Source organism: Tetrao urogallus (assembly GCF_951394365.1).
Source record: "Tetrao urogallus genome assembly, chromosome: 4".
Classification (NCBI taxonomy): Eukaryota; Metazoa; Chordata; class Aves; order Galliformes; family Phasianidae; genus Tetrao; species Tetrao urogallus.
This window is the reverse complement of record NC_136817.1, coordinates 26,960,994-26,973,901: the sequence shown is the minus strand read 5'-3', so window position 1 is coordinate 26,973,901 and position 12,908 is coordinate 26,960,994. Positions and strand designations below refer to the sequence as shown.

The 12,908-nt window shown below is 52.5% G+C and overlaps 1 protein-coding gene across 1 annotated transcript; it reads left to right on the top strand.

Moving 5' to 3' along the window:
- Positions 1–1,646: 1,646 nt before the first annotated feature.
- NKX6-1 (NK6 homeobox 1) lies at positions 1,647–2,772 on the top strand (the record flags this gene model as incomplete). Its single annotated transcript, XM_079535139.1, has 3 exons — positions 1,647–2,181; positions 2,275–2,447; positions 2,521–2,772. 3 exons carry the CDS (start codon positions 1,647–1,649, stop codon positions 2,770–2,772), a joined length of 960 nt encoding a protein of 319 aa, XP_079391265.1.
- Between the last annotated feature and the right edge of the window lie 10,136 nt (positions 2,773–12,908).

Sequence of the window (12,908 nt, the reverse complement as noted above, 5' to 3'; positions counted from 1 at the left end):
CGAGAACGGGGATGAACGGGGAACACGGAAAGTAGAAGGCAGAAAAGAAAGAGAGAGAGAGAGAGAGAGAGAGAGAGAAAAGGAAACAACAAACAAACAGACAAAGACGGAAAAAGAAAAAAAAAATCGGAAAAAGAAAAAAATAGGAAAATGAAAAACAAAAAAAGAAATAAAGAAAAAGAGGAAAAAAAAAGAAAAAGGAACAGAGAAAAAGAAGGAAAATAAAAAAGGCAAAAGAAAATAGAAAAAAAAGGAGGGTAAAAAAAAAGAAAGAGAAACCGAGAAATGGAAAGATAAAGCAAAAAGGAGAAGAGAAGCAGAAGGAAAAAGGGAAAGAAAAAGAGAAAAAGAAACAGAATGTAAAGAACGAAGGAAATAGGGGGGGGGGAGGGGGGGGAGGGAAGGAAATAAAGGAGAAAGAGGAAAAAAAAAGACAGAGAAATCCTGAGAGAAAGGGAGAGAACAGAAAGAAAATAAGAGAAGAATATGACAAAGGAGAGGAGAGGAGAGGAGAGGAGAGGAGAGGAGAGGAGAGGAGAGGAGAGGAGAGGAGAGGAGAGGAGAGGAGAGGAGAGGAGAGGAGAGGAGAGGAGAGGAGAGGAGAGGAGAGGAGAGGAGAGGAGAGGAGAGGAGAGGAGAGGAGAGGAGAGGAGAGGAGAGGAGAGGAGAGGAGAGGAGAGGAGAGGAGAGGAGAGGAGGAAAAAAGGGGAAGGGGGAAGGGAAGGGAAGGGAAGGGAAGGGAAGGGAAGGGAAGGGAAGGGAAGGGAAGGAAGGGAAGGGAAGGGAAGGGAAGGGAAGGGAAGGGAAGGGAAGGGAAGGGAAGGGAAGGGAAGGGAAGGGAAGGGAAGGGAAGGGAAGGGAAGGGAAGGGAAGGGAAGGGAAGGGAAGAGAAAAGAAAAGAAAAGAAAAGAAAAGAAAAGAAAAGAAAAGAAAAGAAAAGAAAAGAAAAGAAAAGAAAAGAAAAGAAAAGAAAAGAAAAGAAAAGAAAAGAAAAGAAAAGAAAAGAAAAGAAAAGAAAAGAAAAGAAAAGAAAAGAAAAAGCCAGCGGCGGCGGGCCGAAAACAGAAGTTGGCCGCCGGGGCGGAGCGCGGCCCCCCCGACCCGCTCAGCTCGGCCCGGCCCGGCCCGTGAGCTCAGCCCCGCCCGCCGCTCCGCCCCCGCCCGCCGCCGCCGCCGCCGCGCCCGCTGCCGGCCGAGCCCCGCTAAAGGAGGCAGGAGCGGGGCGGCGCGGCAGTGCGCCCGGAGCTGCGCCCCGAGCTGCGCCCCGAGCCCGCAGCCGGCGGCGGGAGGCGGAGCGGGAGGCGGAGGCGGCGGGCCGCGGCCGGGATGCGGGGCCCCGAGGAGGACGAAGGGGCGGCTCGCGGGGCCCCCGCACCGCTTTGAGCCCGCGGCCGGCCCGAGCGTCCCTCCCTCCCGCGGGGCCGTCCGCGCGTCGCAGCGCTCCCTCCGGCCGCGCACAGCGCTCGCGGGGCGGCCGCCGCGGCGCAGCCCCGATGCCCGGCGGGGCGGCGGGGCCGCCGCTCGGGCGCGCAGCCGCTCCCCGCTGAGAGCCGCGCTGGATGCGGGGGACGGGCGGCGGGGCCCCGCGGCGCTAGGGCCCGCCCGGGGCGGCTCGGCGGCGGCGTCGGCCGGCGGGCGGCGGGGCGATGCTGGCGCTGGGGCAGACGGACGGCGCGCCCCGGCAGGGCGCCTTCCTGCTGGGCAGCCCGCCGCTGGCCGCCCTGCACAGCATGGCCGAGATGAAGGCGCCGCCGTACCCCGCGTACCCCGCCGGGCCCTCCTCCGCCTCCTCTTCGCCCGCCTCCGCCTCCGCCTCGCCCTCGCCGCCGCTCGGCTCCCCCGGCCCCAAGGCCGCCGGGCTCTCGGCGCCGCTCTCGGCCGCCACCCCGCACGGCATCAACGACATCCTGGGGCGGCCCTCCGCTCCGCCGCCCGCCGCAGCCCCGCCGCCGCCCGCCGGCCCCGCCGCGCTGCTGGCCGCGCTGCCGCGCTTCGGCAGCCTCAGCCCGCCGCCGCCGCCGCCGCCGCCGCCCGCGCTCTACTTCGGCGCCGCCGCTGCCGTGGCCGCCGCCGGGCGCTACGCGAAGCCGCTGGCCGAGCTGCCCGGGCGGGCGCCCATCTTCTGGCCAGGCGTGGTGCAGGGCCCGCCCTGGAGGGACGCCCGCATCGGCTGCGCGCCGCGTGAGTACCGCGGGGCCGGCCCGGGGCCGCGCGTCCCGAGCGGAGCGGAGCGGCGCAGAGCGTAACGCGCGCGTGTGTTTCCCCCTCCGGCAGATCAAGGCTCGATCCTGCTGGACAAGGACGGCAAGAGGAAGCACACGCGGCCCACCTTCTCCGGGCAGCAGATTTTCGCTCTGGAGAAGACTTTCGAGCAGACCAAGTACCTGGCGGGCCCCGAGCGGGCGCGGCTCGCCTACTCGCTGGGCATGACCGAGAGCCAGGTGAAGGTGAGCTGGGTGGCCCGGGGGGGGCGGCCCGGGGTCGGCGGCGGGGCCGCGCGGTGACGGCGCGGGGCCGCAGGTGTGGTTCCAGAACCGGCGGACCAAGTGGCGGAAGAAACACGCGGCCGAGATGGCGACGGCCAAGAAGAAGCAGGACTCGGAGACGGAGCGGTTGAAGGGCGCCTCGGACAACGAGGACGACGACGACGACTACAACAAACCCCTCGACCCCAACTCGGACGACGAGAAGATCGCGCAGCTGCTCAAGAAACACAAACCGGGCGCCGGGGGGCTGCTGCCGCACCCCGCCGAGGGCGAGGCCTCCGCGTAGCCCCGCGCACATGTACAGATGTATTTTTCTACGCCCCGAGCGGCCGGAGCCGGACTGCGGGCTCGCGTTCTCGTACGGTCGCCGAATGCGGCTTAGCCGGGCCGGACAGCGGCGTTGTTATGGTAGGGTCGCCGGCGGCGGGGCCACCTGTTGAAGGCTCTTTGTAAATAGCCCGCGGTCCCGGCTGTGAATAGCGCCCGTGTACGATACCTTCGTTTTGTTTTTTGTACGGCCGCCGGGCCCCGCGGACTGGGGGGGACCGCCCGCATGGCGCCGGGGTGCGGAGCCCGAGGCCGTGCCGTAAAGGAGGCGAGAGAAAGAAACCCCAACTGAGCGGAACTGGTGCTGGTGGGAATTGGCGCAGCCGCTTTCGGGCGGAATATAAAAATCCATTTAGTTGCTGTCATTGAATTTAAGGTGTGTTTTCCTTTTGTATCATACAGAATACTATAGAATGTAAATTGTTTTCTTCCTTTTTTTTTTTTTTAAGCTAATAACGATGATCTATCGTGACATAGCGTCTTAACCTTTATTAATTTATATTAAAACCAATTCGGTTTGTAAAGAGAAGGAAAAGCCCTTTGCAAGCCCCGTTCGATGTAATGCACTTTCTGTTCGCAAACAAAACAACGATAAAACCAATTAAACCCTTCTCCCGCCGTCTGCTGCCTTCATCGGGGGTACGGAGCCAAAGGAAGAGTGCGGGGGGGAGGGGGGCAAAGGGGAGCACAAAAGCACAAATGCGCGGCCGAGCGCGGAGAGCGGCGGGGGAGGAAACGCAGCGCAGCCGGCGCTGTGCCCGCCGCCCCGGGAGCGGCACGGGATGGAGCGCAGCCACGGCCCCGGGGCAGCGTCCTGCCGGCCCATCGCGTCGGGCTGTAATCCGTGTCGTGCCATTTGGGTATTGCTCGGAGATTTTTTTTTTTTCTTTTTTTTTTTTAATCATTATGAAAGTGCATTCTTTTTAATTCGCCGCGGTAAAATACGAGCCCCGTTGTTCAAAAATTATAGCGATTGTTAGAGTAACGTACGGGCGCCGCGCTCTCACCGAATAAAAACCTACGGAGAAAGCGGCGGGGTCACGGCGGGGAGCAAACGCTCGGCCAAATGGGCACGCATCGCCCATCCCGCACCCCACACCCCAAATCCAGCACGTAATGAGGGCCATCCCAACACACCCCCACCCCCCTCCGCCGCCGCCCGGTAATTGAGCAGATCTATTAACTTGTTACACTAGATTTGTTTAAAGAGACTATTACACAGTCATTTAATCAATTTGTTCCACTGGAGGTCCTGACTTATGAGACACTCGCCGTATGATTCCTTAATGACTGAATTAATTTGTTTTAATAAAACCAACATTGTGTACGGGCGCGTTTCGAGAAATGCCATTTCGGAGGCGCTTCCCCCGATTCGCTCTTCTCTACGGTTTGTCAAAGTCCGGAGCCGCCGTCATAAGCCGCACGGACGGGGTATTTTTCTTTTTTATAGCGTCATTAATTTAATATGGATCATTAGTTCTTTATACACACGCATGTTCTGACAAATGTACCCAATGAATAATGCACCTAATGCGTTCGGGCTCAAATGCATCACGCCGTAAACAGAAACCGACGCTCGGATTGGCACCGGAGCGGGACGAGGCGGCGGTACCGAGCGGAGCTCCGCGGCTGCGGGGAAGGGAGCGGAAGGGAGCTGGGAACGGGACGGGTGCGCCGAGGTGCGGCTGCCGAAATGCTCGCCTAAAGTTAACGGCGGTATGCGGCAGGGTCACAGGGCCAATCTAGGGTCGTTTGAATTCCGCCCGGGGGTTAATTAGATCACTGCATTAAAGCAGAAATAGACTATCCCCAACTATCCCCTAACGACCGCAGGCAGGTTTTTTTTTATATACGTATATAGATATACCTCCTCGTCGCTCCCTTTATGAGTAGGATACAGGATGAGTACCAGCAACGAAATCTGCCATCAGTTCCTCAAATCCCGACAGAGCGCGGCTCCGGCCCAACGCGGCCTTCGGGCCGCGTCCCTCCTCCGCCACTTTCGGGGCCCCGCACCCCGCGTTCCCCCGCTCCATCCCCGCCCCACGCACACGGCCGCCGTTTCCCAGGCTGGGGAGCGGCGGCCACCGCGTCCCCCACGGGCGCGGAGTTCCACGGTTCAACGGGTGCGAGCCCTCGGAGCCCACAATCCCAAATTATCCCGTCCGGAAAAGATGCTCCCGGGCCGGTAAATATCACCGAGCTCTGCTCACAGAGAAGCAGCTTTAGTGAGGAAAACGAGGGGAGAGGAAAGCGGAGCAGAATCGCCGGCTCGGAGCGCTGAAGCCCGGAGCCGCCTTCCCCTGCTCTGGGGCCGACTTTTCTCTGGATGGAGCTGTTCCGCTGCGTGTCGGGGAGGCGGCAGCCTCGGTGCCTTCAGCTCCAGAAAACCCGAACCCGGCCGCAGCCTCTCAGCCCGCACCGCCTGGGTGATCCCTCCCGAGCAACTTCCCTAGGCGAAACCTTCAGCCGCTTTGCCTACGGGGCAAAGCTTCGCTCTGACAGAGAGACGCATTCCCGGCAAACTTTTCTTTGGAAAGGCAAATTCCTAATCCGTTTCACATCTGCACTTCACGGCGCGCCGTACCGCCGGGCTGGGAATCAGGGCTCGTATCGATTGTCACACTGGGGGCACCGGATGCGTCACCCACACGCGGGAATAACGCTCTGAGTTACATTTCCAACAACGCCAGCCCGCCACAACGATTGCCAAAGAGTTTTAAATCTATCTGTTCCCCTCTTTCGCTTTTCCACAGGAGCGGGGCTGGATCTCTTAGGAAGCAGGGCGACGCACCGGCACAGCCGGGGATCGGACAGCAGAAAAGCACCGAACAGGAGCTCTGGACCCACGTGCTGCGCAGAACTGCAGAAACCACCCCGGTCACTAACGAGATTTCTGTAATAACAGCAGGAAGCAACAACAGCACCGTGGCACACAGTGAGAGAACGACAGCAGGAACTCCCTGAGAGCAGCTGCTTCTTTGGGTCTGTCCCGATACCCAGCACTGCTGCTGCGAGCTGGACTCGGTGATCCCCACGAGTCCCTTCCAACTCGGGCTGTTCTCTAGGTCTATGAAAGCAGGATTAGCTATTTACAACTGGGAAAAGGCTGCGTGGAATTATTACTTCTAATAGTTCCACCAGCTTTGTGAGGAGGGTTTCATTCGTTACGGAGCCAGGGAGGCTGCCTCGCCCCCATCTTTAGCAGGATGCAGTTCATGGGCAACAGGGAAGAAGAACTCGCTGGACCTTCTTCCCGTCCAGGCCCCACAGAAGTACTTCTGGAACGCATTTCCCAAAATCTCACTGAATCCCGCGTGTCTGAAACATGGGACAGGCTGGGTGCAACAGCCAAGAACTGACTGAGCAACACAAAGCCCTGTTAGCAGAACCGCCCTCACCCCACGGCGCCACCAGAGCATCCGAGCAGCGACTCCTTTCCATGACAACATCTTCCACGTTCTGGCAGAGTTGTGCCTTCCATGGGAAGAAAAATCCTCCAGTCTAAGACACACGTACATAGGATAAACATACACCTAACACATATCTAAAACCAACCTTTACACATCTGAGCACATCCCTGCACACATTTTATTAGAATAGCTGTTAATTGCCTGAGGTCCCCGAGGAGGCCACCAGAAAGACTGCCGGGGCCCCGCTGAGACCCAACAGAATACCTGGGCTGGCTAAGGTGCTCTGGAGCTGTGTGAATCAGAAGGAAAACAGCTCCCCCTACCCATTTTATTAGAAGGCAATAAAATCTGGTGGTGTCTCATTAAATTTAATGAGCCTTCATAAAATAACCATTACGCCGTGGAGGTAATGAAAAGAATAACTATGACGGTTAGTAAATAAACCAGCAAGGGGGACGCCGTTCGATGTCCCAGATACCTACAGGGTGCCACACCGGTAAATAACTCTCAGAGTGAACTCCGCTCCTTTGCACCCTTCTGCATTCTCCCCTATCCCAGTGCTGGGCACTTCTTCCTTCCCACATGACATCTGTGCACTCAGCGCAGCAGCGTTTGTTTTTACGGTGCTGTAGGCTACGTAGGTAACTGCCAGCACTAAATGTACTGCTCTGAAGCTTCTTTTAAATCTGTGCTCACTTCTGAACATGTCACTGCAGAGGTTTTGAGGACAAACTCCTCATTTGGAGTAAGTATATGCACATGTTCATATCACAACGACAAGATGAACGAAGATCTCAAATCACAGTCCAAATTCCAGGTCTTCCTTCTCCAGCACAAAATACCCAAGTGCTGGAGCTCCCTTTGCCCATGATTTTTGTACGAACGCATGACACGGTTCTGTTCTTCCACACAGATGCTAACAGGGATGGTTATCTTCCTGACACTCACACCGCCCTGCTGCTGCTTCCCTCTCAGCCTGAGGAATGAGCCCTCTGCCTGATTCACCAACCTCTCCTGAGCAGAGTGGGCGATACTGCTATTTTATGGGAGAAGCAATGCAATTTTTGTCGAATTGTAAATATTGCAGCTCTACTCCTTCCCCCTCTCCCCCAACTCTCCCCACCGCAGCAGTTCCCGAAGACATGTAAACCTATAGTGTTATTGCTCCCTAATCTAGCCAAGGGGATGAAATGGTGCCAAAACTCGCACTGCAATTTCATCAGCATATTCATGAGTCGCACTTTTGCAGTGTTGCAGAAACAACACAAATTGGTTTGTGAATTGTGAGCTCCCCCTTCTTCCTCACCGCCTTCTTCTTCAGAATGGCAAATTGAGGATTAGCGAGGCGAGCGTGCGTGGGTGACTTTGGGACCCGACAGCTGAAGTTTGTTCGTGCACCTCTCTGCCTTCCACCCTGTTTTCTCCCTTCGGCCGGCACTGCTTAACAGAGGAGCAGGGATCGGGGCTGCAGACCCATTCCGAAGGCTGGATGTGAAGCACATCCTGCACGGCAAGCTTTCATGTGGGGTTTGATTTAATTTTTCTGCAGAAAGATCACTTTAGACTTGCATTGTTCCCGTGAAATAATGAAACGTTACTGATTTAATTAGAGCTCAGTTTTTCAGCCTGTGCTTTCTATATTGTTGAAATTGTGTTTAGCGTGGGACAAACCTATCAATAGATAAAGCAATTTAAAAGACACAGCCACAGAATATATTCTCTTCTCCTTTCCCTTTGCCAGTTTCAATTCATTGCTCAATTTAAAGACGGAAATAATATTTGTCAAAGAGTACCTGACACATGAATTCCACAACGCAAAAAAAAAAGGCAGAGAAAGAAAGAAAAAGAAAAAAGAAAAAAAAAAAAAAAAAGAAAAAAAAAACTGCATCTCCTGCTTGTGTGCTTAACCCATTTATGGTACAATATACAGATAATCCAATCTGCTCTCAAAAACAAGGCTTGCGCAGTTACACTACTTCACAACGGTTCCTTTAAACTCGATAGCTTTCTTGTATTTTCTTTTTCCTTGAACTGAGACACCGCTCTGAGGTGTTATGTCTGGGTCCTCGGGGTTCAGAAAACCCCTGAGGGTGCCCCAGGACAGAGCAGCACAGGGCAGTGCTGTGCCCGAGAGCAGGGCAGGACCAGCGCCTTGCTCCAGGCTAAACTCCCACCGAAGAACAAAACCGGAATTGGGATATCAGCATTTTGCTCATTCTGGGGAAAAACAAAAACAAGAACAAAAACAAAACAACCTGGAACATAGGTTTTGTCATTCAATTACCTGCTGATTCCTTCCCCGCAAGGCAGGTGAGAAGCAAGGCAGGTGAGAAACAATCAGGGAGCACCAGTTGGACACACAAGCCCTACCAGACAACCAACACAAACGTCTCAGTTCCCTAACACATACTTGAACACAAAGAAAGTGTGTTTTTATCTCAATTTGAGGCACACTGACTGAAAGCCACCTTCACTTGCATAATGTACACAGCAAAGTTAGTCCAAAAGAACAAAATCCAGAAGAGAAAATCCTTCAGAATTCACAGCCTTGATTCAAGGGTACATTGTAGATATACAGTACGTCACCTCTAATGTCATACCCAGTAGCAGAGTGGCAGATTTGGAAAATAACTTATCCTGTGCAACAACAACTGCACCAGTTTTGTGTCGCTGCTGGAGCTGTTAGATTTGCTTACCGACTCCCAGAGGGACTAAGGAGGGCTTCTATAGGGTGAAGCTTTTTTTCACTATCCTGTTTTCTGTAAAGGAAAGACGACTTCCCAAGTAATCTGACATCCACCCTTAAATTACTTCCCAGTGCAGAGTATCCGTATCTGCGCTGGATAGTAGGAGACTGCTCGTTTCTCATATTGATTTACACAAGGCAGGGTAGTGAACGTACAATTAATAGCTGACTTCATTGCAAGCCAGCTGTTAGCCCCATAATTTACAATGGTAACAGTTAAAGAATAAGAAGAATTATACTTGTAGAAACTGTATTTCTGTGTTTTAAAGATCAAACTCAACTGTCATTAGGGTTGGTAGAGATTCCTATTGACTGAAAACAATGCTGCATCCTGACATGTGTAGCTGTGATTGTCACCTTTTATAGCAAGAGTAACTTGCATGGGACTTTGCATAAAAACAGGGAGTTTCTCCAAGCAAAACCTGGGGAAGATGAGCAACAACAACAGAAGTATCAGGCAGAAACGCACCGTGCTGACCCCAAGCCAGGTCTGTGTGCCTGATTTTGGCAATACAAGGTCCAACTCAGGCTCTGAGGTGCTTTGCACATGTCAACTACGACTCACCAAAATGCCAGTGGAAATACTGCCATTATGTTTTGCTCTAGAGAGACACTTGTGGATGAAACAAGAGGGAACACAGCACTTTCAGAGGTGTGTATGTGGACATTTGCTCTGCAGAGCCTGTCCTCAAGTCCGGTTTTGAGGAGATGGCAGCTCTGAGTCCTTGCTGGAAGCACTGGGTATTCCTCTGCCGTCTGCAGAAGGCAAACAAGCTCTCATTTTCCAGTTATTAAACCAAGCTGTGCTGAGTTGTTCCTTTTTGAACTACTAAGACAATGCATACTTTGTATTGATCCTGGTTATATATTGTCTGTGTGTATGTGACGAAATAAATCCCTGCAACACAGCCTAGCACTGCAGCTGACAGATGAATTTATTGACAGAGCCTTCCTCGATACACCAGGTCAAATTTTAAACAGCATTTCATTTGTTGATGCCCTTGAAGCTAAGGTATGATTTTTCTGTGTCACCCTATTGGGAACTAATACTGGAGGCTCACACATTAGGACTTTGTGTGTTTTCAACACACTGTCCACAGCTTCTGCAAACAGGACTAGGAAGTTAAATGCTACACGCTTTAAATAAAGAGGGTCTGATAACCTAAAGGTGGCCATTACTTCACACATTCTTTGCTCTGCTGTCACCAGTGCTGCAGGAAATATTTAGGAGATAAGAGAGGAATGCACCTTTCATGGGATTGAAGGCCAATGCCCCACTCTGGCAACCACACCTGGGAAAAGAGACCTGGCATGGTTTTGGCGGCTACAAGAACGTGGCGAAGAAAATCTAAACATCAAGTTCCACAAAACATGAGCCTGTGCCTACCTCACTCCTCACTCCAGGTCTGTTAACGCGGAAGACAAAATGCCCTTAACCAGACTGAGCTGCAGGGCCTTCTAAAGCTGTCAGTTGTTTAAACACGTTATGCCGCTGTGTGCCTATTTCTGGATGTGGATGGGAAGGAAGATGAAGTCCTGCCAGGGAACATTGCAGAGTACCTGAGAGCCGAACATTTCTGGCCTTATGAGGTAGACTCAAAGGCACGGGACATCTTGCAGGAGCTCTGAAGGAGCGTCTGCACTTGGTGGCTCACCAAGCAAGGCATTTCCCAGCAGTTCAGTTGGCTCTGGCCAGGCCACAGCGACATGATGAGGGCACTCGTCAATGCCACTGGTTTGCACATCAGGATTAGCTTGCAGTACATCTCGGACTAAAACAGAACAAACCCTGGAAAGCCAGCCTGGAGCTGGGGAGAGGGCGCCTGCGTGTTTGCACGGGTGCTCTCCATGGCTTATTGCTAGCATCCCGCCATGGCGCGCTGCAGGGAACAGAGCCAAGCACAACAGCCAGAATAATAAACAGAAATTCCACACGATTACAAGAAAAGTTTCTCAGAGTTAATATTAGGATGAGCAGCACACTGGGTCACAGGCTGAATTAACCCAAAAAGAATGGGGTATGATTTTAAATAACTTTTCCAGTGCCTGACTACAGCTGAATGCTCCTATGATCCAGGGGAACATACGTACATTCTTGCTGTCCACGTTGTTATTTTTGCATGCTTTACAGTGTTGCTCATTAAAGAGTTTAAACCTCAATTATTTTCCTCATTGACCTTAAAGAAGAGGTCGGTCTCCCTTCCTCAGGGCAGTGGGGATGCAAGGAATTTGAATTCAGCAGACAAGGGAATGAAGTCTCAGTGAGTACTTCCAAGGTGAGGAACTGAAGGTCACAAGCAGAGGCTGCAGGTAGGTCCTCCTATAAGAAGGGCTCTGCTCATCACAGTGTCAGAACTTAATATTCCACCTCTGTAAGAGGTTTCTGGTAAGATGCTTCCATTGTATTTCATTACAGCCAACTTATGAAAAGGACTGGAGAAGAGGAAGCTGGGCAAAGGAAGAACAAGCGTAGGACACTTTTCAAGCTTTCTGTGCCCCAGAGGGTAGAGAAGCTTGATCTGGGGCACAGAGAAGAGACAGCAGAGGTGCTGCACTAACAGGAGATGTTCCCACTGCGTCTTCAAAAGCTGAACTGAGCTCTATTTGCAGGTTCATCTCAGAGAAACATAGAATCATTAAGGTTGGAAAAGACACCTCTAAGATCATTCAGTTCTAAGTCAACCAACCCCCACCATGCCCACTAACCACGTCCCTCAGTGCCACATCTCCAGGCTTCCTGAATATCCCCAGGGATGGTGACTCCACCACCTCCCTGGGCAGCCCATGCCAATGCACCACCACTCTTTCTGAGAAGAAACATTTCCGAATATCCAACCTAAACCTCCACTAGAACAACATAAGGCCATTACTTCTCATATCACTGTTAGTGGGAGAAGAGGCTAACCCCTACCATGCCAGAGCCTCCTCTCAGGCAGCTATAGAGAGCCACAAGGCCTCCCCCAAGCCTCCTCTTCTCAGACTAAACAATCCCAAGGGAAGCATCCATTTGAGCAAGAAAACGAGATGCCACATTCTTCCTCTTTCCAAGAGGGCTGAGACACTTTAGCATGGGTTTTATTACCATAATGATGATTCTAGGATTAAAAACTAGAATGGGGGGATTATCAAAGCAGATGAAGTTCCTTGCTATTGAGACTAATAGCATCAACTCAGAACAGGAGATCCCATGTTACAGCTTCTGGCTTGTTCTTTGGATGTATTCATCCAGTTAATGGGCAGCAGACTTTTGCTTAGAAAAGTATGTGCTCAAAGCAAAGTTTTACTGTTTATCTTGTTATCCTCTATTAGGGGATTAGGTGCCTGTTCATTTTTTTAGCTGGAATCACGCTACTTTCTCTTTTGTTGATTGTTTTAGGTTCTTCACTGGTCATATTCCAGACATAAATCAGGGGCTTCGGAGCTTTTGAATGATTAAAAAAAAATAATAATAATAACATGTGACTTAAGACTGCTTCCTCTCAGGGTCCACCCTTGGGTAAAGTGTGTGCCCACAATGGGCACGTCCTGCCATGGTTTCATCGTTTTTTTTTGTGAAGGCACAATGACAATTTCAATAATGGTGTGCTCACCACTGGAAGCCTGCCTGGTGTGCAACATCAAGGTATAAGGTAGGAGAGCTCTACCCGCCCCTCACCTGTACCAAGGAGAGCTCATACACCCTGCTCCTCAGGTTACTCATTCCCAACAGATAAACTGCACCCATAGAAACTGAATCACAGTTTCTGTGGCTGTCACTCAGGCGGACGCCTGATCCCCTCCTAGCACTCCCTGATCCTGGCAGCTCTGCAAGGATCATACCTCCAGCAGACAAACTGTTCTTAAATAGCTTTCCCGACTGCATTAGGCACAAGCAGCACTTGCTTCTATTTTGGGCTTGCCAACCCTCACAGAAAGCCCTACATGATTTCATCTGGA